This window comes from Artemia franciscana, chromosome 5 (assembly GCF_032884065.1).
Source record: "Artemia franciscana chromosome 5, ASM3288406v1, whole genome shotgun sequence".
NCBI classification, from domain to species: domain Eukaryota; kingdom Metazoa; phylum Arthropoda; class Branchiopoda; order Anostraca; family Artemiidae; genus Artemia; species Artemia franciscana.
The window spans coordinates 35,593,584-35,619,744 of NC_088867.1; the positions used below are offsets into that span (position 1 = coordinate 35,593,584).

Genomic DNA, 26,161 nt, shown 5'->3' on the forward strand with positions numbered 1-26,161 from the left:
AGCCAATTTTTCATGTGGAGATCTTCTGGCAGGATTACCCGGGGGCTATTTTTCCTGTGTTGTGAATTATGGGAAATAATATTCACGGAAGGGGGAATTTATAGAGTGATCAAGAAACTGATCGGAGATTATAGTGTTTTTCAAGTGAAAGAATGCCAAGGAGAATTTTTGAGGCTGAAGCGTCCGCAAGCAATTTTACAGGAGGGGATTCTCAGCGAGAATGGAACTGTCTCGAGGACTTTTGGCAGGGAAGGTTTATTTTATGTTGAATGAAATTCCAACAGAGTAGTTTTTCTTGAGGGGTAGTGTTGTCCCCTCCATATTTGAAAGGTTTTCTCCTTCTTAATACCATGCTCTTTACACTAAAGTTTGACTGTTCGTTCAAATTCTCAGACGAACGTTTAATGAAACACAAGGGCTGTTTAATTAGTATAGGAAACTTTTTGAAAAGCACTAAGAACTTTAGCGTAAAGATCAAGGTAATAAGGATGGTGCAACCATTTATATACGGAATAAATCTCCCAAAATGAATGTGCAAATTTTGTTTTAATATATAATGTACGATGAGCCACGTTCGGAAATTAAAAAAAGAAGATATTTTTACTGAAAGGAAGGAACAACATTAAAACTTAAAACAACAGAAATTATCCTGTATATAAAAGGAGCCGTCCCCTCGTCAATGCCTCGCTCTTTGCTGTTAACTTTTCAATGCTTTTAAAAAGTAGAGTTGTGACAAAGAGTGAAATTATAGTGCAAAGAGCGAGGCATTGAAGAGGGAGCAACCCCTTTGATCTACGGAATATTTTCTGTTCATTTTAAGTTTTAGTATTATTCCTTGCTTTTATTTGAATAAAACTTGCTTTTTATTTCATTCAAAAAAGAACAAGCATATTACCTATTACTTATGCATAGTGTTTGTTATTAGGAAGTAAACATACATTTTTCTGGGAGGCGAATTTTTTCTGGGTAATTTTCAGTGGTGGGATGTAGACTTTAAATGCTTCGATAAAGTTTGACTTCGTATCCCATTCCTTTACGAACAAAACTGAAACGCAAGATTCATTAAATTAGAATAAGAAGCTTTTTGAAAATCTGTTCTTTTAAGTTTCAATGTTGATTCTTAGTTTCAGTTGAAAAAACTGGCGTTTTTTGTTTAATCACTCAGAGGCACAAACGATTTTCAGGGGAAAACATTGAAATGCTGCTAACTTTTAACCGCCGCAAATAACCAGTATTTCATTTTTCTTTATAAGAAGGTTTAGCCCGTGTAATCTCAAATCCATATTTTTATGGTAACCATTTATGTCATCAAAGTTTGTTTTATATTATTTAATGTTTCAAAAATTGTGCAAAATGCTCTTCAATTACAATTTTGGTTAGTGAACCTTGGTAAAACGAAGAGTTAGTCAATTTGAGCGAAAAAAAATGGAGGTATTATAATCAATAAAACAAATACAGAAAGTTAAAAAATTAGTGTATCGTTTAATCACATTATCGCCCAACAATTCCAGTTTAAAGCAAAACATTTGATCACAAAACTCATCTAATAACAGACTTTAAGCAAAACAGTAGTACGCTTTGGTTGCGCAAACTAATTGCCTATGGGGGGTTAGAAAACCTCTGCAGACACCTTGTCAATGTAGCGTTAGCCAGGGATAAGAGGGTAGAATGTGAGTATGTTAATAATGTACAAAATATTCCAGAGGTTCTGACTATACGTGAGATATAAAAGTTTTCCAGTGAAGATAAAAAGTAGTCCCATCAGTGACATATCCGACGAGGTTTATGTTTGTGGAGAGGTTATGTCTATGAGCGTTTTCCCATTGGGTACTATTTAACATCTGACAGAGGCGTGGGAAAATCAGAAAGAAAGTTTTAGAGTTAATAGAATTCATGAAATCTTCCCCTTTTTTGGTAAGAAGTTTTTAGAAGGTTTTTTTTATGGCACTTGGTATGAACCAAGTGACAAATAGCGATCGCAAATTCTGTCGGTCTGTCGGTCCCGGTTTTGCTACTTTAGGCACTTCCAGGTAAGCTAGGACGATGAAATTTGGCAGGGGTATCAGGGACTAAGCCAGATTAAATTAGGTTTTAGTCGTTCCCCGATTTGACCATCTGGGGGGGGGAGTGGGGGCCAGTTAATTCGGAAAAAGTAAAAAAAAAGAAGTATTTTTAATTTACGAACGAGTAATGGGATCTTAATGAAATTTGATATTTGGAAGGATATCGTGCCACAGACCTCTTGTATTAAATCCCGACCAGATCCGGCGACACTGGGGGGAGGTGGAGGGGAACCTAAAATCTTGGAAAACGCTTAGAGTCGATAGATCGGTATGAAACTTGGAGGGAAAAATAAGAAGAAGTCCTAGACACGTGATTGACATAACCGGAACAGATCTGCTCTGTCTGGGGAGTTGGGGAGGGTTAATTTTGAAAAATTAGAAAAACTGAGGTATTTTTAACTTACGAAGGAGTAATCTAATCTTAATGAAATTTCATATTTAAAAGGCCTTCGTAACTCAGATCTCTTTCTTTAAATCCCGCCCGGATCCAGAGTCATTAAGGGGGGGGGAGTCGGGGGAACCAGAAATCTTGGAAAACACATACAGCGGAGAGATAAGGATGAAACTTGGTGAAAAGAATAAAAACAAGTCCAAGATACGTGACTAATATAACTGGGACGGATCCACTTTGGATCCGGTGGCATATGGGGGAGTTGGGGGGGGTACCTAAAATCTTGGAAAATGCTTAGAGTACAGGGATCGGGATGAAACTTGGAGGAAAAAATAAGCAGAAGTCCTAGATACGTAATTGACATAACCGGAACAGATCCACTCTATTTGGGGGAGTGGGGGGATAAATTTGAAAAATTAGAAAAAATTAGGTATCTTTAACTTACGAAGGAGTGATTGTATCTTAATGAAATTTCATATATAGAAGGATCTCGTAACTCAGATCTCTCATTTTAAATTCCGACCGGATTCAGCGTCATTGGGGGGGGGAGACCGAAAATCTTGGAAAACACTTAAAGCGAAGAGATTAGAATAAAACTTGGTGTGGGAATAAAAACATGTCCGAGATACGTGACTGATATAACCAGACTGGATCTGCCCTCTTTGGTGGAGCTGGGGGGAGGTAGTATTTCGGAAAAATTAGAAAACATGAGGTATTTGTAACTTACGCACGGGTGATCGGATCTTAATGAAATTTGATATTTACAAGGATCTTGTGCTTTAGAGCTCTTATTTTAAATCATGACCAGATATGGTGACATTGGGGGGAGTTGTAGGGGGAAAACGGAATTCTTGGAAAACGTGGAAATTGAGGTATCTTTATCTTATGAATGGGAGATCAGATCTTAATAAAACTTGATATATAGAAGGGTCTTATGTCTCAGATGCTAAATTTTCAATTCGAATCGGATCTGGGGACATAGGGAGTTGGAGAGGGGAAACAGAAATCTAGGAAAACGCTTAGAGTGGAGAGATCAGGATGAAACTTGACGGAAAGAAAAAACACAAGTTTTAGATACGTGATTGACATAATTTGAACGGATCTGTTTACTTTGGATGAGCTGGGGGGTGTTGATTTGGAAAAAAAATTGAGGAATTTTTACTTAAGAACCGGTGACCGAATCTTAATGAAATTTGATATTTAGAAAGAACTCATATCTCAGAGATCTTAGTTGAAACCCCGACCAGATCTATTGACATTTGGGGGAGTAGTAGGGGGAAACTGGAAATCTTGGAAAACACTTAGTGTAGAGAAATCGGGATGAAACTCGGTGGGTAGAATAAGCAAATGTCATAGATACGTGATTGACGAAACCGTACTGGATCCACTCTCTTTGGGTGAGGTAGGGGGTGGGGTTCAGTGCTTTGGCGAGTTTGGTACTTCCGGACGTGCTAGGACGATGGAAATTGGTAGGCGTGTACGGGAGCTGCACAAATTGACTTGATAAAGTCGTTTTCTCCGATTAGGCCATCTGGGGGGCTGAAAGGAGAGGAAAAAGTAGAAAAAATGAGGTATTTATAACTTAAGAGTGGGTGATCGGATCTTAATGAATTTTGGTATTTAGAAGGACCTCGTGACTCAGAGCTCTTATTTTAAGTCTCAACCGGTAGTAAGCCTCCGATTTTCCTTTTAAATCAATCTATTGATTCTTAGAATTTTAACAGAGCTTTTACCATATGAGCTCTTGGATTTTGGCTCGTCTGGCCTCGTCACAAGTGCCATATGAGCTCTTAGTTCTTGTTTAAATTCTATCGCCAAACCCCATTTTCGAAAATATGTTTTACAAAAGTTTACTTCAGAAGGGCATATGTTTGCTTTTTATAAGGTTCCAGCTGTCATAATTCATTTAATGTTTATTAGAGCTCAATAAAGGGTGATTACATAAATGATCACAAAAAATATGAGTAATTTCTTCTTATTGTCAATTAACCTGATAAAATCAAAACCATTTAAAAATGTTCTGCTTCAATTTTATCTGCTAAGAATTCTCTGATCATGGTCAGGTTGTACTGTAAGGAATTCAATTATAACACAAAGTTTGTTGTAACTAAATAATTTAAGAAGGTTTAGAATTGGAAAGGAAAAGAAGGAAAAAACTGAATATTTTCATCTGATTTATAGTATCTACATCGAAAGCATAGGTTTTGGCTGAGAGAAACTGCCTTATACTATTTGTTAAGAAGCTCTTCCGGTGTTTTACATTAGGTGACAAGAAACATAACAATCTAATAAGAAGGAAATAACGACAACTGCTGGAAACAAGATGGAGCAAAATAGATATTTTTGCCAGCCATCAGTCCTTTTGCATTTCCTTTTTATCGAACCCTTCCTTTTGTATTTCTTCCTTAATCTCTAATTAGAAATGTTTCCAAGGATGCTTTTTTGATATTCATTAGTCACCTTTTGAAAGTTATTAAGTATTGTTTTCATAATATAAAAAAAAGAATGTATTTCTTGCAAAAAATACGTTTGTGAGAAATTGAGTTCTCGCATTAAATTCTGGTTATTTTCATATTTACTATTAAAACAGGCTATGAAAAATTATTGTAAGCTGTTTTTAGCAAACCTTTGACTAAAATATTGCTTACTATTTGCACAATTATCATTTTGTTCATGCTTCAAATTTATCAACTCCCTGAAAAGTAAGCTCAACTAAAAGTTTGGTACTTACTTAGCCAAACTGACTTTTTCTGTCCCAAAATTCTTCTAGTCTCCGAGCAAACTAATTTTGCCTGTTCTTTGAAGCTATCGAAATGAGTGATATTTACAAAGTCATCAGCGGTTGCCTGTCGTCCATCAAAATAGTAGCTAAAAGAGTATAACTACCTCATTTTCAAAATTATATTTCTTTTTCAATTTGAATTGAAGCTTTCTTAAAACATTTTTAAACAAAAGTTCAAATTTATCATCAGTGGCTACCTGCCGTCCATCAAAATGGATTGCCTGTCGTCCATTGATGGACGGGTTGCCTGCCGTCCATCAAAATAGTGAGTAAAAGAGTATAAATAGCTCATTTTCAAAATTATAATAATTTTTTTCCAAGTTCAATTGAAGCTTTCCTAAAACATTTTTAAAAGAAAGTTCAAATTTCCTATAAAAGTTGAGATTCATGCAAGATCTTATAATATTTAGGAGAAACAGAAACTATTCTGTGAATGGAAAGTCCATGTGACACCAAAAAAATGTTTTAAGTTTTAGGAACTAACAGAAGAGGAATGAAATCACATTCAAGCACAAAATAAGAAACTATGGAAGCATGAGAATGAAACACCAAAAAACCAAGGATAAAAGGAATGTACACAAAGAAAGGCACATAAAAGGTTGAAGATGCAAGATTAAAGGAGTGGACAACTTTCATTCGATACGGCATAATAAAACTGTCAAATCCTATTGAAACTAAGAAAATAGTAGCGAAAGCAGGATCAAAACAAGGAAATAAATAAGAAAAACAATACGATCATTAGGTCAAATATAGGAGGGATCAATGTAGGAAAGAAGCCATTAAGAAACCAATACTGAAAACACAAGAACTAAAGAGTGGAGGGAAATAGTAACAATAAACACAGGCAAAACATATGGTCAAACCCCGGTGCAAATAAAAGAACAAGGGAGCCCAGGAGCAATAGAACTCAGGAATCATCATAGGCACAAACAAAGCAATGAACAAAAGAACAAACATAAGATCAATAATACAGTCAAAGAAACATAAGAAGGAAAAGAAGAACATCCGAGAATGAAAACAAAAAGCTTGAGATCATGAGAAAACAGAGACACAGGAAAAAAGAACCAAAGGGGTAAATACAAGTTCAACAACAGGAACACAGGAAACGGTACATGAGCCTAGGACGGAAGAAATACAATGAAAACGACAAATAAAGAAATAGGGTAGAACACTGAAGCAAACAAAAGGACAGTATTATTGACTAAAACCACATTTTTAATAGCTAATCCATTATAAATGGTGTTTTTTCTTCACTAGGTTACTGCTAAGGTTTTCCGTTCGGTGATATTTTAAGAACAACAATACCGTTGTCTAAGTATATAGCAATGTGGACACAATGCATTATTTATTTTATCTCATCGAATTAAGTAAACGCTTTCCCACTCCCACGCTCATCAATTTCCCAAACACATCCAATCAAATTTTGAAAGTCCCTTATTATTAAATTTTATTATTAATGGAAATTTTATTATTAATGGAAATACTAATTATTAATAATAATAATATTATTATTATTATTAATGGAAAGGCATATTTGGAGGATCCAGTACCTATGTCTTAGAGGATGTCAACCCCCTCCCGCCTTCAGCGCAGGGACTGCAAAATATGCAATTCGACTTTTGTATTTATATTTTGTTTATTATTGAGGAAGGTGGAAATGTCTGACCTTTTTTTTTCAAAAAGACGAAGAGCATTCAGGTGAGCCCTTCAGAAAATTTTTGCGGGAGCGTTCAACTAAATCAAAGCACATTATCTGCATGTATATTGTCAGAATGATGTAGCTCAGGAACTACTGGGTATATTAATTTGGAAGTTTCAGGAAATGATTGGGGAGACAATCAATTGACCAAAAAGTCCACATTTACGTACCACTACTATTGATGTAACTACTACTGCTACTACAACCACTACTACTACTACTACCACTAATACTACAACAACTACTACTACTACCATAACAACCAATAAAACTACTGCTTCTGTAACGAGTACTACCAAGGCTCGGGATATTGGTATGAGCGTCTGAAGACATGTTTAGGGGAAAGTAGAACTAAATCAAAACATACTATGTCCCTATCGACTATCAAAAGGGTGCATTAGGAATATTTTTGGAACAGCTTACCGTATCAAGTCAGATCTGAAATATCTTCAGGGCTGTTAAGATGGAATCCTTTTGGAAAGTTGAAGAAGACGTAAAATTAGTCACTCTGTGCATACAGGTTTTTCCAATGGTACCTGTACAATGTCTCATGAACAGCTATGGTTATTAAATCTAAACTTCATAGAAAAAAAAACTGTCCGGAAATATCTACGGAACGCACTTCAATTATTCAAAGGAATCTTAAATTTTTTTTACCATTTATGATTCGAAAATAATTGAAGAGCAATCCACCTCATCCTCTTTTGCCCCCTTTTACTTACTTTCTCCACACACAAAAGAGATTTGCTCAAAATTTCAAAATCGCGTCATATATATATATATATATATATATATATATATATATATATATATATATATATATATATATATATATATATATATATATATATATATATATATATATATATATAAATATATATATATATATATATATATATATATATATATATATATTGTAACAAGGGAAGGGGCTTGTATCCTTCCGGGTGTCTGATTGGTTTAAAGTTTTCACAGACTAATCATTGGGCCACCCAGTTTCGTGCATTCTTTGTGCACTTGCCTATTTAAATTCTTTAGAATTTATTGAGAACTACATCAGAGATCGAGTTAAAAATTTGAGAGAGTGTGGGTGAGTCAAGAGGGCTTGCAGATTTGATTTGAGGGTGGGGGATAAAATCAAAACACATTAACTTTACTCTGTATTACGAAATAATATTTCTACAAATTCTTGCTAAGGGTTTGTCCTGATTAAAGAGGTTTAGTCTCGAGTAAAAGGGGAAAGGCTTGCCAATTTTTTCTTTAGTCCATGCAAATATATGTTTTTACACCATGATCTCTTATAAACTTATAGTTGCACTGCTAAGTGGCTATATAGAAATCAAGGGATTAAGAGATCCAACAGAAACTCAAAGGTCATATGGGGTGGTAAGGAGATAAAAAAATTTAAACTTTGGCATAGGGAGACCACATTTTGGCTTAGTGTGTGTTTTTATGTATGTGTGGGCGTTAGTGCGTGTTTGTGTGTGTAAGATCGTGTGCTTGTGTTATCTGTATACTTCACAGATACGGTTCCAATTTCTTAGACAAAAGAGATTTATGCTAAGTATAGAGGTATCATTAGTCTGAGTACTTACTGATGCCATGAAACTGCATCTAATGCTTCACCTCCCGCTTGAAGAAATGCTCTAAGATACTTCATAGGTTTAGACGAATTCATGTCCTGCTTAGGATGAGTTACATCCGGACCCACTATCAATGATTGCTGAAAAGCTTTGTACTTTTTAACGATGGTTGAAAGTTTTAAAAAATCTCTTCCAAGCGTGGATGGATTTATGCTGCGATTATAAAAGTGCGGTAAAATGTTAGGCTCTGGAAAAGAAATAAATAGATTAATGCTCATTAAATAACTAATAATCACCAAACCATTATTCCGCGTGATATCTGTTGAATAGCTGTAGAGTAGATTACTGGCGTTCTAGAGTCATTTCTTAGGAGCCGTAGCTCATCAAACGATGCCATTGACTTACATTACGGGGCATATGCATCTAATGTCATTTATTTCCAGTTTTACGTAAGTACAGTTTAAAAGTTTGCTAGGCTTAATTACAGTAATTACAGCTTAATTACAGTTCGTTAGGCACATCACAAAATCAAGACAATTCAGTATATTTAAATTTGATATTTTGGTTAGAAAAGTTAGTGAAAACCTCATTCTGATGCTATTCTGAGACCTCATTAGCTCATAGCAACCACCTATCTGTCTCATCTACTTTGAATTTAACATTAAAAAAATTATTATAAAGCCGTTTTGTCACTTTGTTAAAACCGAGAGAAGTCTAATTCTGTGTTAACTTAAGTTGTCAAGTAAATATCTTGAATTCCCTTTTGAGATTTAGCCCTACTTTTAGTTAAATTTTAGTTTTATCCTTTCTTTTTGAAGGACTTATCGGTTAGGTTTGTTAAAGCTTTGTGTCTCTCTGATAATTTAAAGTAGCCTTTGGATTTATTCTGATTGATTAAGGTGATTCATTAAAGTCATTTCTGACCTATGCAGAAGGCTGTGATCACCCATTTTAAATAACTCAAGATCCTTGTTACATTTTACTTTGGTTGATTGCGGGTTTTTGAGTTTTCTCTTATTCCTTTTTATTAGCGAGGCTGGATCAGTCAAAACTATAAGATTACTAAAGGATAAGTCAATGTACATATTGTTGAATCTGAAGATTCTCCCCCTTTTCAAGAGCTCAAGTGACTTCCTTCCCAGAAGCATAAAACTACTTGTATGAGCTTAGAATAACCATGGTGGAGTAACTCACAGCAAGGAAGTGAAACTTTTAAGAGCGTTTGTGCTTCTCCTTTTTAGGCAAGTGTTTCTTGGAGCTTAAACACACTGTTTATAATAGATATCACTCACAGATTTGGAATTTCCTAGACTCTAGTTTTGTTTACCTCCTACATGCGTCTCTAACGTCTATACGACAGAGTCTGAATCCTGAGGATATTTCTATCTCCTTTTGCTCGTTCTTTTACTTCCCTAATCCTTTGTCTGCTGTCTAAACAGATAGGTAGCTGTGCTGTCTATACAGAGGGGATAGGGGAAAGGGAAGTGTTACTAGACGAGCTAAGAATTTAAAGTTCTTGCCAGTCCAGGGAAATTCAGTCAAAGGACTTCTCTGTTGAAGTTAAGGTTTATCTAAAGTCTAAGGAATACTGATTCTTGTTTCGAGAAATAATTAGTGAATACCATGTTTTAAGGTGACCTGATAAATTTGTGTCTAATCAGTCAAGGTTATTTGAAGTTCTTAGCTCACCTTAAGACGCATTTAATTTACTCTCAAATGCTAGTTGAAATACGTGGACTGATTAAACAAAACTTGTAACAATAGTACCCACATCTAACTAGTAAAAATTTCATTATTCGATAATTTGGTCTAACACCCAAGCCTTAATTAGCTATTTAATTGTATTCTATAGGAAATACTCAGTAGTCGTAAGCTTTACAATAAACCTTTTTTCTCGGTGACGGCATTTGGACATTGGAGATAACCTCCTTGGAACTACAGACACACACCATACCATATTAATCAAATCAGAAGAAAACTATCGGGGAAGGTTTATTTAATAAGACGGAATACAATATTTTTCTCCTCCTCTTTTTACTCTTATCATATTTAACAAGAAAATCAAATGTGAGTTTATTAGTATAAGTTTCTGCCATACATAAATGTTTATTTAGTTAAACAGATAACTATATCACCAAAACCTTTTTGAATAATCAAAGTTAAAATGAAACACAAGGAAAAATATTCTTTAGGTCATGGAGATTCTCCCAGGTTCACACCTTCACCAGCGTGACAGACTTGTATCTCAGAGTCATCCAGTGAAGTCTCTCAGTCCTTATCTCCTTTAGTACTTTTTTAACCACAAGCAACACCAATTCAACACCATCTTATTAAGAGATAAATTAATGGGATATTTTGAGCTTGTACCTGACGACCTAGTCTCATGCTCTGGATTAGTCTCAGCTTTTATCTAAAAATGATTGTCTCTTTGTAATACAAGTTTGGTAGATAAAAAAAAACCGAATAGCCTATCTTATTTAAAGCGATCTAAAGAGGTAAATAAAAATTTAAATCGAATTGCTGTTTAATAAACAAAGGTCAGATCCCTTTTTATCATATTCTTGGAATTAAGAATCTTAGTGATTCTTTGAACCGTCCGAGTCCCAATTTTTTTGAAAAACAGAGAAAGGTAAATCTTGATAAATTAGAGAAAATGAACCCAGACGGGCTTAAAAGCACGATAAAGAAATAAAACCAGAGAATAAAATTTTAAATGATACCCAAAAAAAAAACAAATTGATCTTCTGGAAATAGACACTCTGTACTGGGGCCTCTGGGCAATTGCTGAGGAGCCACCGGATGGCTCGGGCCCAGATTCAGTAGTTTGTAGAAACTGGTTAACCGCTAGGAGTAGGACTATCGTAACTGGGAGTCACGAACTAGTCATGACAGGGAGTCATCTATTTCTGAGGGAAGATGAGGTCCACTTAAGGATGCAAAAAAGGGTTACGTCCATAGGGATGCAAAAAAGCCTTGCATTCTGGCGCTCGAAAGTTGTATATGCATATGCTCATAGGGTATTCATGATTATGAACCTGGATTAGAGTCTCCCAGACTTAATAAATGAGACATAGGAAGCAAGCAAATTACCGAAGTAACTTCTAGAATATATGAATCGCAGGATACCGAATCATCCCCAAGATTTTACATTTTGAGGAGAGTTCAGAACCAAAAATCTCGAATTGGGGAAAGAAAGAAAATCCTGTTTTAGGAACAAGCTTAGGGGATTTCCATTTTGTTCCCGTGGATGGCTTATTTTATACAATGGATGATTCCCACAAAGGAAATAAAGAAATGTCAATTTAAGACGTCAATTTAAAAAAAAAACTAGTTGATGTAGTCATCGGTTTCATATATTAGAGTCTTTTGTTGGGGTCCAGACGGAGCTTTCAAAACCTTAAATAATTTAATTGGTGGTTTTAAAAATATGTACTAGAAGGCTCAGGAGGCAGTAAAGAATTGAAACATCTGTTTAAGAAGAGAAACAGTTAGTCCCACTTTTTAGAGAAAAGTCCAACTCTTGGAGAGAATATTTACCCTAGCGGTAGTAGTAATTTTTTTCTGTATCTAACAAACAAGATGAGTTCAGAATGTTCCAAAGGTTCAAAATTTAAAATTTAAAATTTCAAAATTTACTTTTCGAAGTAACTTCTAGAATATATGAATCGCAGGATACCGAATCATCCCCAAGATTTTACATTTTGAGGAGAGTTCAGAACCAAAAATCTCGAATTGGGGAAAGAAAGAAAATCCTGTTTTAGGAACAAGCTTAGGGGATTTCCATTTTGTTCCCGTGGATGGCTTATTTTATACAATGGATGATTCCCACAAAGGAAATAAAGAAATGTCAATTTAAGACGTCAATTTAAAAAAAAAAACTAGTTGATGTAGTCATCGGTTTCATATATTCGAGTCTTTTGTTGGGGTCCAGACGGAGCTTTCAAAACCTTAAATAATTTAATTGGTGGTTTTAAAAATATGTACTAGAAGGCTCAGGAGGCAGTAAAGAATTGAAACATCTGTTTAAGAAGAGAAACAGTTAGTCCCACTTTTTAGAGAAAAGTCCCACTCTTGGAGAGAATATTTACCCTAGCGGTAGTAGTAATTTTTTTCTGTATCTAACAAACAAGATGAGTTCAGAATGTTCCAAAGGTTCAAAATTTAGTTTCCGGTACTGTACCTGGTATTTTATTTTTTACATAGAAAACCGGTACGAATTTTTTTCTGAGGATATACTTGTTATCTGCCTTTGGTTTTTAAGTCTTCCATTATTATTGGACTTTTTTTGGGAAATTTAAATACTCTTTCAAGAATTCACATACAATTTGGAATAATGTTTCTAAAATCTTCACCACAGAACAGTCATAACTGTGAATATAAGGCAAGAGTTAGGACTAAGCTGCCATTTTCCCTGACCTAACGTCCCGCTTGATCTAACAGAAGCGAGAAACTGAAACTTCTGAAGCGTAGTTTCAAAAGCTTATATTAAGACCAAGTTGTCCTCAAGTATTTTTTTACTTTTACTATTCCTTAGAAACTTTTGCCAGATTTGGAATACAGGACTAAAAACACAAAGCTTCCATCTTTTCTAATTAAAAAATAGTATCTGCCTTAATCCTTTACTCTGAACGGTCAATCACAAAAATTGCAAATGAAGGTTGAAAATAGCCCAAGTAATAGAAAAATCTGCTTTTCTTAAAAGTCAATAATCTGTCTTCTTTTTTTTAAAGCCAATGCTCAAATTAAACCTCAAAGTAAACGTAAAACTGATTGATCTCTGGCCTGGCAACACAGAAGCAGGGATTTGATTTCAGATGCAGACGGGGAAAGGAGCCATAGGTTGAATAGAGCCACATAAACTTATAAGGATTTCTGGCCAAAGCCTTCGCATAAGTTCAAATACATTAGGAAGACAAAATTGAATATTTACTTTCTATTTACTTTCACAATATGTTTAGATCAACCATTGGCCCGGATGAAGTGAGGAAAATACGAGTTTCCTTGCAAGATGACAAGCAGAAACATATATTAACATATTGAAAATGGACGTGATTACTCAATAATTTACATTTTTTTTTACATAATAGGGCTCTCAAAGGTGAAGCTAATATTAAAAAAATCAGGAAAAAGTACGGAGAGACTATAGAGACGAAAGATCTCAGGGGTTCCATATAGAAGTAGCACAAAAATACATTGAATCACAATGGTTCTTAGTAAATTTGTGTTTTCCTTTTACCCTTTTGAAAAAAAATTATACTAAGAATTTAAGCAGGGGAGGTTGTAAGAATGCTTTGTTTTTATGTAAATTTCGTAACTCAATTTTTGTGGAAGTTTAATTTCCCCTTGGTTCAATAAATGAAATATAAACTTATATCTCAGTTAGCCAGTAATTTTAAGGTAAAACTTAAAAATACGCTTTTCATATCCGCTATAATAAATTATCAAGTTGTAAATGTATTGACACCTCTTTGTTTCAGAGAATAGCAATTATTAAAATATTTAACCGGTAATAAATAGCTAAGGACCCAATTCAGTAGACCTTAGTTTAATTGGCAGGTTTCCTTGTTTTCTTTTATACCTTTTTATTAGTTAGGACCGGGTTTAGTCAAAACTATAGCATTTTTGAAGGAAACTCAATCTAGATATTGTTTAATCTGAAGATTCACCTCTCTCTCAAGAACTCGAGTGAGTTTCTTCCCAGAAACATAAAACTGCAGGTATGAGTTTAGAATAACCAGGGGATAATGTTGACTAGTTCGCAGTAATGGAGTGAAACCTTTTTGAGCTTCTACGCCTCCCCCTTTCAGTTTAGTGTTTCTTGGAACGTAAGCACAGTGTTTAAAATAGATATCATACACAGAAATTGGAATTGCCTAGACTCAGGTTTTGTTTACCTCTTATATGCGTTCTCTAACGTCTCTACGATAGAGTCTTAATCCTGAGGAGATTTTTATCTTCTTTTGTTTTGTCTTTTACACCCCTAATTTTTTTCTCTGCTGTCTATACAGCTAGGTAGCCGTGATGTCTATACAGAGGGGCTAGGGAAAAGGGAAGCGTTATTGGACAAGCTAAGAATTTAAAGTTCTAGCCAGTCTAGAGAAATTCAATCAAAGGTCTTGCCTGTTGAAGTTAACGTTTACCTATGGTCCAAGAAATACTGATGTTTTCTTAGATAAATAATTAGTAAATACCTTGTTTTCGGTTGAACTGATAAATTTATGTCTAATTAATCAAGGTTATTCAAAGTTTTTAGCTTACGCTGAGACACATTTAATTTACTCTTGCACTCTAGTTGAAATTTGTGGACTGATTAAACAAAATGTGTAATAGTAGTACCCATATACAATAAGTAGAAAGTACCTTATTTGATAATTTGGACTAAAAACCCGAACCTTAATTAGTTATTCAAGTATAGTCTATAGTGAATATGCAATAGTACTAAGCTTTATAATAAACCACTTTTCTCAGTGACGACATTCGGGCAGTGGAGATGACCTCCTTGGAACTAGGGGCACACTCACCAAACCACACGAATCAAATAAGAAGAAAACCTTTTTCATAAATTACGGGCCTTTCCCCACGGACTGTGGGGGGAGGTCATTTTACGCGTAAAGACATTATTTGATCTTTTAACTATAAGTGGCTATACAAAAATTTTGATCAGATAATTTTTTTTTGGGGGGGATGGGCATAGGAAGGGGATTCAGTTGCCCTTCGATCTTTTGGTCATTTAAACAGGGCTCTAAGACTTTGAATTTCCATTCGAATGCACCTCTCCTGATGTTCTGGAACCATTATTTCAACACAATTACCACAGGGAAAAAGAAAAAAACAAGCAAATAAACACGCATCTGTGATTTGTCTTCTGGCAAAAATAGCAAAATTTTACATTTTTGCAGATATGAGCTTGAAGCTTCTACAGATGGTTTCTCTGGTACACTGAATCCTATGATGGGATTTTAATTAAGATTTCTTTAATTTTGGGGGGTGTATCCGCCCTTGCTTCAGAATCAGGAAAATTTTCTCAGGCTCATAGCTATTGATGGGTAAAACCAAACTTGATGAATCTTATATGTTTGGAATCAGCAAAATAAGCTGATTCTATTGATGTATTTATTGATATTAAATTTCGTTTTTTTTAGAGTCTCGGTTACTATTCAGCCAAGTCACTCTTTACTTACAGTTCAATACCACAAACTCTTTCCTTCTCAAATATTCTGGATTTATTTCTATTGGTAAGATTTATCCATCCAGCAGATCATAAATGACTGGTCTCATTGTAAAAAGGAAGCTGTTTCTGATCGTGTGGACGTGTTAGGAACAAATAATATTGTGTAAGGATATATCTGCACCCTCCAGTGGAAGGAAAAAGAGCCATGAATTTATTTTGAAATACTGCCCATTTTATTTGAAAATATGTCCACCTTAATCTTCTTCAATAGTTTAGTATTTGTATATGTTTTATGACATCAGCTAGTGTCGGGATAGCTGATTTTGGACTGTAACGAACATCCGTGTGATTCATTTTTGTCAGTTGCAATTCGTCTACTGGAAATTAAAGAAGGGTTTGTCTTTATTTGGATATAAAATAAATTTTTTCTGTTGTAACTTTACATTTTTGGGTTCTTGGGGGCAGATATGGGATGTTCATGAACAATTGTTTATCACCTATTTTTCCATATACAATATTTACATTCTTTTCAATACAAAACGTTTCATTAGGTATGGATCCCATCGGTACCTATCATGTATGCTATCGTGCTATTTACGTTACTGTATTAAATTTCCAGAAAACTGAAGCCAGCAATTTACACACCAGATTTTCGATAGCTACAAATTTATTGGACATCAAACAAATAGCGATTCTTCCAGTGGTGCCAGTGGTTTTAAATACTTTTTCAAACTTCAGGCCACCATGGCATGTTTACTAGTTTGCAGCTAAAGTTGCAACCATGAACAATAAGAATTTTCGTACCGTTTCCAAGCTGCCAATACACAGGCCCAACACTTTTTCTGCTTGCGTAATCAAAAAGGAGTTCTGCATTTTTTCCAGTCCATGAGCCATTATGTCTGTCCAAAACATTCAGGTCAAATAGAAGAGTCCACCCAACTCGTTGTGCAAAATTAGCTAACTGATGCCATTGACGAGCTGAAAAAGAACTAAATTGAAACATGGTTTAAGAATGTCATAATATTGTACAGTCGACATAGTCATAATATTGTGCGCAGTCTTTTTTATTATCAAAATCACTAAAACAAACCATAAGAATATTTTTTTTTTTAAGTGATTCTCTCTATTCCACCTTCCCACGGACAACTTTTGCTTTTTAGGTGCGTTGAAAAATCCTCCCTCTCCCTATAAATATTGCTCTAATAAAATATAATGGGTGGTGCAATACTACTGCGTAAGTTGGGAAAGGCATGTGTTACTTTAGTGTGTTACTTTTTCCGCTACAACACTCCGAATGGAAAAAGCTGTAGAAACTTTCTAGTGGGCTTATTCAATTATAAAGTGAAGGTCTCAGTGCTCTTTTCTAGAGTCAAAAGAATTTGCAGGGCACCTGGCCCCCTTACCACACCCTCTTTTTCTGACTGCCCCATCTAATGCCCCAGATACGTCCGTTTTAATTTTTGAAAAAGATATTTTGTTTTCAACAGCCAAAGTTTAGTGGAAACTTTCAGGAAATGTTGAGGGGGAATTTTGAACTATATCCAAATGTACTCTGTGCATCTAGAAAAAGGGCACATTTGCAATATCTGGGTTACAGCAACAGCTAGAAACCTAGTCAGAGACAATCACACCCCATAGTAAAAACTACAATAGCCTATAACTCCTAAAAATAGAGCCAGATCAACAAACTAAGAACATTATTAGAACCGCCGTGTCCGAAACTTCTACTTAGTAAACGCACATTCTCTTGATATGAACAACAAAGAAAATATGTCGGCTTGAAAAATCAGAAAATTGGATTGATCTAACATATCTTGCATCGACGGCATCTTTTTTCTCCGTTTTTTTTTCCACTCAGATAGCTAGGAATAGATAAATAATACATTGTGCCCATATCACTCTTTTTACTAGACAGTAAAAATCCTAAAGTTTGCTTTTTTTGTTTAATTTGTCTAATGTGTTCTTGCGTTTCTCAGAAATGAGCATAGTAGACCAATATTTATCATGATATGCATCATAGACCTAAGGCTAATGGGTATTTTGGAATGTTTAAAATATATTCCTTTGTACGTTTGAAATGCACAGATCTCTATAGCAGTAAATTAAGTAAAAAAAACAAGTTTTTTTTAAAACTGAAAGTAAGGAGCGACGTTAAAACTTAAAAAGAACAGAAATTACTTCATATAAGAAAGGGGCTGCTTCCTCATCAACGCCCCGCTCTTTACGTTAAAGTTTGACTCTTTCTCTCAATTCTTCTTTTCAAAACAGTCAAAACTTTAGCGTAAAGAGCGGGGCGTTGATAACGAAGCAGCCCCTTTCGTATACGAAGTAATTTCTGTTCGTTTTAATGTCGCTCCTTACTTTCATTTAAAAATACTTGTTTTTTTTATTTAATTTCTGAACGTTTTTGAATCAATGCATGTTTTAATTTTGGCTTTCCACAGAGGAATAATTAAAACGAAATTAGCATATTTATTTTTTGGCTAAATGGCTGTCTCATAGTTTTTTGGCTAAATGGCTGTCTCTTTACACTGAAGCTTAAATGTTGTCTCAATTCATTAAAAATGACCCCTGAATTACAAAAGAATAAATAGTTGAAATTACTAAAAATACTTTAGCGTAAAGAGCGAGGTATTAGGAGGAGGCGAGCCCCTCATATGCGTAATAATCTCTGTTCATTTTAAGTTTTAATATTGCTCCTTGCTTCCAGAGAAAAACTTTTTCATATTTTTTTTTCATTGTTTTTTTTTTTAAATAATGCTAGAAAATCCTGCGCACCCTCCATTGAAATTTTCTTCCCCCATCATGAATTCCTCGATGGAAAGTTCCCCCAAAATATCCCCTCTTCTCAACCCCTCCCCCAACCAAAAAATACCCCCTGAAAACGTCTGTACACTTCCCAATAACCATTGCTGTATGTAAGCACTGGTCAAAGTTTGTAACTTGTAGCCCCTCTCACGGGGACTGTGGGGGAGTAAGTCGTCCCCAAAGACGTAGTTAGAAAGTTTTTCGACTACGTTGAATAAAATGGCTATCTCAGAATTTTCATCCGTTGACTTTGGGAAAATAATTAGTGTTGGGGGGGCCTAGGTGCCTCCAATATTTTTGGTCACTTAAAAAGGGCACTAGAACTTTCCATTTCCATTAAAATGAGCCCTCTCACAACTGGGTCGATACGATCACCCCTGGGGAAAAAAACAAACAAAAAACAAACAAAGAAATAAACACGCATCCGTGATCTGCCTTCTGGCAAAAAATACAAAATTCCACATTTTTGTAGATAGGAGCTTAAAACTTCTACAACAGGGTTCTCGGATACGCTGAATCTGATTGAGTGATTTTCGTTTAGATTCTATGACTTTTAGGGGGTGTTTCCCCCTATTTTCTAAAATGAAGCAAATTTTCTCGGGCTCGTAACTTTTGATGGGTAAGACTAAACTTGATGAAAATAACATATTTGAAACCAGCATTAAAATGCAATTCTTTTTATGTAGCTATTGGTATCAAAATTCCATTTTTTAGAGTTTTGGTTACTATTGAGCCGGGTCGCTCCTTACTACAGTTTGTTACCACGAACTGTTCGATTGTTCACCCAGGTAGAGCGAAATGTTTGCCACGAACTGTTTGATAAGAGAATCTAAACTCTCAGATGCTATTTTGAGTCAATAGGTTCAGTAAGGTACAGAGCTATTGATGAAGGCTTTTCCAATTTTTCATAACAGAAAGAAACAGAAAAACCAACCTGTCATATTGAAAGTCTCCACAGTTTTATAATCCATATCACAATTGCAAGGATCATAGCAGGGCAAAATATTTTTTGAAGCTAGTTCTTTTCCAAAAGCAGGCTTAAAGTACAAAGAATCAGCAGATGTTCCACCGACACGAAGAATTGCAGGAGCTAAATTTCTTGCGTATCTTTGCACTCGCTGATTCCTGGCAGACGGATAGTTAAAGATATATAAATAAAAAAAAAATATAACAATGCTAAAATAAAAACACGATAACATGATCAATATATTTTTAGTATATTAAATTGAGGATATATTTTTAGTATATTAAATTGAGCATAAACTTAAACTTGAGTTGTATTTAAACAAAGAAACTAACTATCTAAAATATTTTCTCTAGTTTGACCTGGACATAAATAAGACTAAAAGAAAGTTTCAAGGTACCATATGTTATTTGGCAGACTGATTGTTAGACAGAGCTGAACCTGATTGTTATTTCGTTATCTGCAATCAATGCAAATATTAAAATATATCAATAGAAAAATTGAAATATATCGCCTTTACTTGGGGCTAAAGAAAACTTCTTCCCATATTTGACTCTTGGTTCCTCTATGCACCACTCTTCTAAACTTAACTTTGTACAATTATGGCTTTAATTGTGCTCGAAATTTATTTTCACAGGCTGAAAGCAACAACCTACGTAATTGCACTATCTAGTGGGAGTTTCCAATTATTTGTGGTCCATGTTGAAAAGATCTGTCTTTAAATGTAAAAGAGTGAATGAAGGAAAAGCAAACAAACTTATGTCAATTAAATATAAAAATCTGACCATCATGCTTTTGTTTGCAAATAAAATCACATAACTAAAAGAATTCACTTTAAGACCTCAATATGTTTACCAAATTTATCTGAATGGCCACTCAGTGGCGCTGGTATATAAATTAACGATCTAGCGATGGTTCCAATTTTTACTGAGAAGATGAGAGGATAAAAGAAGAAACAGTGATGTTGCATTACAGCTAATTACCATGTTTAAAAATATAATTAATTGGATTAGTCCAAGGATCTTTCATTTAAATAATTGAAGATAAATACAAAAAAGTGTAAATAGGATGTCAGCTAGGACACTTAAGATGGCCAGAAGAAAAGAGCTTATGATTAAGTCAAAATTATTCAGGAATTGCTAACTTCAGGTTTAATTATGTAATTTTACCGTTAATACTACTTAAAAGGAACATTGAAAGACTTGTAAAAGGTTGAATTATATCCCTGAAAATTGAGTTTGTGAAAATTTTAAAGTGGCAACGCCTTTACTTTCGATATTAGATGAAAAAGTCAGTCGGATCAAATTAAAAACGATATCAGATCAGAAACAGTTCATGATAACGAACTGTAAGTAAGGGGTTACGTGGTAGGATCTTTCCATGAAGGAATTTTTCATGGGGGGAGAGAATTTCCTGCGAAAGAGGCGCTGGTCTTCAGAGTATTATTTAAAAAGCATCAGAAATTAAATAGAAAACAAGTTAAAACTTAAAACGAAGAGAAATTATTACGCATACGAGGGGGTTTGTCCCCTCGTCAATACCTCGCTCTTTACGCTAAAGTTTGAATTTTCGAACTTTTCGAACCCTGAATCACAAAGGCCGTTTAATTAGAATAAACAGTTCATTTGAAAGTACTGAAAATACTATAGCATAAAGAGCGAGGTATTTCCAAGGGGAGAACCCCCCATATGCATAATAATTTATGTTTGTTTTGAGTTTTAATTTTGCTCCTTACTTTCAGTTGGAAAAACTTTTTTTTTTATTTATTTAATAGATCAATAATCTGCTCAATCCTACATAAGTGAACCTTCATGATTTACAAAGTAGAGATGATTAAGATAATCGTTAAGATAATCTTAACGACACATCAATAATAATCAAACTAGCAAACTTCGTTTGTCTGACGGCTTAATAATTGCTTTAAAAAAAAGGAAGAAAAAAGAATCCAAAACTGTTAGTCGGGGGAACATATGCCAATTTAAATGCGACATTTTTAGGTCATATGAATCTTAAAGGTAATCTTGAATCATCTTGAGCTGGATGGAATTGAAAAGGAAACATTTTTGAATTCTGAACGTAACTGTAAATTAGAAAACAAAATAACATAAATTATAAAAGATGAACATTTGAATAAAAGCATGAAACTACAAATAATACTAGTCATAGCACCAAGCGGACTGATGCTCTTAGAGCTTAGCACGCTCCTCCTCCTCCAACCTAATCCTTTCAAAGCCCCCTCTTTACAACCTCTAAAGAAGTTCCACTAAAGAAGAATTGTCCATCAAGTCCTTTCTTAGAGCCTCCTTTATTGTATTCGGAGAAAAGCTGATTTTTGTTTGGTCCTAGATGGATGGCCAAAAAGGGAGATGTTAGGCGAAATTTCATCTTCATTTTCTTCATTCTATCCATCTTCTACCTTTTTAAATTTTACCCACTCCAGATTGATTCAACTGTTCCTGGAAAGTTTTTTCTTAAATTCTAGTCGTGGAGTCTACCAAGGACATACCTTCCAGGAAGGAAATTACCTTTCATAAATTTTAGCTTTTAATTAGCCCTGGACACTACTAGATAGCAGTCTTAACTTTTAATATCAGTAACAATACTATTATAATACCCTAGTGTCTTGTTTCGATCCTTCCAGTCTTCGGTTTATAATAGCATTAAATATAAAAAGAAGTTTTTTAACTGAAAGTAAGGAGCGACATTAAAACAAACAGAAATTATTCCGTTTATGATAGGGGCTGTCTCTCCTCAGCACCTCGCTCTTTCCGCTAAAGTTTGACTCTTTGTCGGAACTTGCTTTGAAAACAAACAAAAAATTAGCGTAAAGAGCAAGGGGTTGAGGAAGGGACGACCTCTTTCTTTATATCAGTTATTATCAGAACATCAGGAAAATTATCTACATTATTTGCATAATTTACATCATATTCTACCCTTGCATCGCTGATTAACGCTACGTTGACAAAGGCCATGAAGAGGCAATTTAACTGCCTATAGGCAATTAGCTCACGCATCCAAAGCGAATCACTGTTTTGCTTCTAGTTCGTTATTAAATAAAAAAACAAGTTTTTTCAACTGAAAGTAAGGAGTGACATCAAAACTTAAAACGCACAGAAATTACTTCGTATATGAAAGATGCTGCTTCCTCATCAACGCCCCGCTCTTTACGCTAAAGTTTGACTCTTTCTCTCAATTCTTCTTTCTAAAACAGTAAAAAACTTTAGCGTAAAGAGCGGGGCGTTGATGAGGAAGCAGCCTCTTTCATATACGAAGTAATTTCTGTGCGTTTTAAGTTTTGATGTCACTCCTTACTTTCAGTTGAAAAAACTTGTTTTTTTTATTTAATTTCTGAACGTTTTTGAATCAATGCATGTTTTGATTTTGGCTCTCAGCAGAGGAATAATCAAAACGAAATTTGCATATTTTTTTTGGCTCAATGGCTTTCTCATAATTTTGATCGATTGATTTTGAGAAAATAAGAGCGGGGGACGAAGCCTAGTTGCCCCCCGATTTTTTGGTAAATTAAAAAGGCAACTAGAACTTTTAATTTTTTACGAATCTTTTTATTGGTAAAAGATTTACGTAACTTATAAATTAGCTTAAGTAAAGAACTTTTGTATTCTCATGTTTTTATTACATATATGAGGGGATTCGCCCCATCGTCAGTACCTCGCTCTTTACACTAAAGCTTAAATTCTATCCCAATTCATTAAGAATGACCCCCTGAATCACAAAAGCCGTAGAATAAGTAGTTGAAATTACCGAAAATACGTTAGCGTAAAGAGCGAGGTATTAGAAGGAGGTGAGCCCCTCATATGGGTAATAATTTCTGTTTGTTTTAAGTTTTATTGCTGTTCCTTACTTCCAGCTGAAAAAGCTTTTTCACTTTTATTTTTTAATTTTTTTTTTTTTTAAATAATGCTAGTAAATCCTGCTCTCCCTTCATGGAAATTTTCTTCTCCTATTACAAATTCTCGAAGGAAAGTTCCCCCAGCATATCCCCCTCTTCTCAACCCCTCCCCCAAACCAAAAAAATCCTCCTGAAAACGCCTGTATACTTCCCAATAACCATTACTATATGTAAGCACAGGTCAAAGTTTGTAACTTGTTGCCCCTCCCACGGGGACTGTGGGGGAGTAAGTCGTCCCCAAAGACATAGTTATAAGGTTTTTCGACTACGCTGAATAAAATGGCTATCTCAGAATTTTGATCCGTTGACTTTGGGAAAATAATTAGCGTGGGAGGGGCCCTAGGTGCCCTCCAACGTTTTTGGTCACTTAAAACGGGCACTAGAACTTTTCATTTCCGTTAGAATGAGCCCTCTTGCAACATTCTAGGACAACTGGGTCGATACGATCACCCCTGGAAAAAAATAAAAATAAAAAAATAAACACGCATCCGTGATCTGCCTTCTGGCAAAAAATGCAAAATTCCACATTTTTGTAGATAGGAGCTCGAAACTTCTACAGTAGGGTTCTCTAATACGCTGAATCTGATGGTGTGATTTTCGTTAAGATTCTATTACTTTTAAGGGGCGTTTCCCCCTATTTTCTAAAATAGCGCAAATTTTCTCAGGCTCGTAACTTTTGATGGGTAAGACTAAACTTGATGAAACTTATATATTTAAAACCAGCATTAAAATGCGATTCTTTTGATGTAGCTATTGGTATCAAAATTCCATTTTTTAGAGTTTTGGTTACTATTGAGCCGGGTCGCTCCTTACTACAGTTCGTTACAACGAACTGTTTGATTAGATGAGTTTTTCGATGAAATGTTTCGTTTTAAATTAAAAGTATTGAGCGATAATTTGACTAGACTATAAATTGATGTTTTAACTTTCTATATTTGTTATAATGATTTCGATTCCTCCGATCATTTTTTGCTCAAATTGATTAATTCTTCGTTTTACCAAAGTTCAATAACAAAAATTGTTATTACACAGCATTTTGCTTATTTTTTTCAAAACCTATAATAATATGAAAGCTTACTACAAAAATCTAGATTAGAAATTACACGGGCTCAACCTCCAGATAAACAAAGAATAAACTTTTGGCTATTCTCAGCTATTCAAAATCAGAGGCATTTCAATGCTTTCCTGTGAGAATTGTTTGTGCCTATGAGTGATTTAGCAAAAAAACAGGTTCTTTCAACTGAAAGTAAGGATCAACATTAAAACTTAATCGAACAGAAATTATTACAATATGGGGAGATACCCCCTCAACAATACCTCGCTCTTCATGCTAAAGTTATTCAGAATGTTCAAAAGGCTGTCTTATTCTAATTTAACGAACCTTGTGTTTCATTCTTTGATCGTCAAGGATTGGAATACTATATCATAGTTTAGCGTAAAGAGCTAAGTATTTAAGAGGGGGCACCCCCAACATCCAGCAACTGAAAACTCCCCCAGAGAAAATTCGTCTCCCAAAAAATGTCTGTTTACTTCCTAATACCAAATGCTATGTTTAAGCAATAGGCAATAGGCTTTTCTTTTTTGAGCTAAATGAAAAAACAAGTTTTGTCAACTGAAAGTAAGGAACGACACTCAAACTTAAAACGAACAGAAATTATTCCATGTATGAAAGATGTTGTTCCCTCCTCAACGCCTCACTCTTTACACTAAAGTTTTACTCTTTGTCAGAGCTCTACTTTTTAAAACAATAAAAAATTTAGCATAAAGGTGTTGAGGATGGGATAACCCCTTTTAATATATGGAATAATTTCTGTTCGTTTTAAGTTCTAATGTTGCTTGTGACTTTCAGTTAAAAAACTTGTTTTGTTTTTATTTAATTTCTGAACGTTTTCAATTAGTGTAGATTCGAAAGTGGCTCACCGTACATGAAAAATCAAATCAAAATTTGCAAATTAATTTTGAAGAATTCCTTATATGATGGGCTGTCCCCTTCTCATAACCCCTACTCTTTACGCTAAAGCTGTTAGCACTTTTAAAAAAGCTTCCGATTCTAATTGAAAAAAACCTCTGTTTCAGTAAACGTTCTTAAAAAATGGCGACAAACTGTCAAACTTTAGCGTAAATAGCAAGGTATTAAGGAGGGGGGACATCCTTCATATGTGGAAGGGGGTAATCCTCCCCGTAACAAAAATCTCTTTCGGTAAAATTTCATCTAACGTAAAGTACCCCCCCCCCCGTCCAATTCCTTCCAGACAGTTCCATCCTCACTGAGAATCTCCCCTCCCTGTAAAATTTCTTGCGGACGATTCAGCCTGAAAAATTCTCTTGAGAACTCTTTCATATAATAAGACATTAATCTCAAATCAGTTTCGCGATCAATCCAGAAATGCCCCGTTTCGTGGAAATTATTTCGCAGGAATCAAAACACGCAGAAAATAACCCCCGGATAATTCCGCCGTAAGATCTCCGCATAAAAATTGGCGGAAACCGTACAGTTTCCGGGCCGGCATTGTGATGTTTTCGATAATTTAGGATTTATTATCAAGATATTTATAATATTCAATGCTACTACTATTGCTACTAACAACTCACCGCAGCACCAAACCGCCTGAGGCCAACACGGCTACGCAAACTCCTCCTCCATCCCAATCTATTCAAAGCCTCCCTCTGTGCACCCTCCTAGGAAGCTCGCATTTCCTTCAAATCCTTATGACATCCTCCCCAACCCATTCCCGGGTGACCTGCTTTCCGTTTAGTCCTAGAAGGTTGAACGAAAGGACAATCTTTGGC

General features: G+C 34.9%; 1 protein-coding gene across 3 annotated transcripts in view; it reads right to left on the reverse strand.

Moving 5' to 3' along the window:
* The window catches only part of LOC136027329 (heparanase-like), a 50,185-nt gene that overhangs the window by 18,991 nt on the left and 5,033 nt on the right, over positions 1 to 26,161 (reverse strand). For all 3 annotated transcript variants that reach the window (XM_065704463.1, XM_065704464.1, XM_065704465.1), the window contains exons 2-5: positions 19,432 to 19,622; positions 16,494 to 16,667; positions 8,531 to 8,765; positions 5,186 to 5,322 (exon numbers count right to left, since the gene is read on the reverse strand). In XM_065704463.1, coding sequence (XP_065560535.1) covers positions 5,186 to 5,322; positions 8,531 to 8,765; positions 16,494 to 16,667; positions 19,432 to 19,622 — 737 coding nt within the window. The remainder of the gene's footprint in view (positions 1 to 5,185; positions 5,323 to 8,530; positions 8,766 to 16,493; positions 16,668 to 19,431; positions 19,623 to 26,161) is intronic.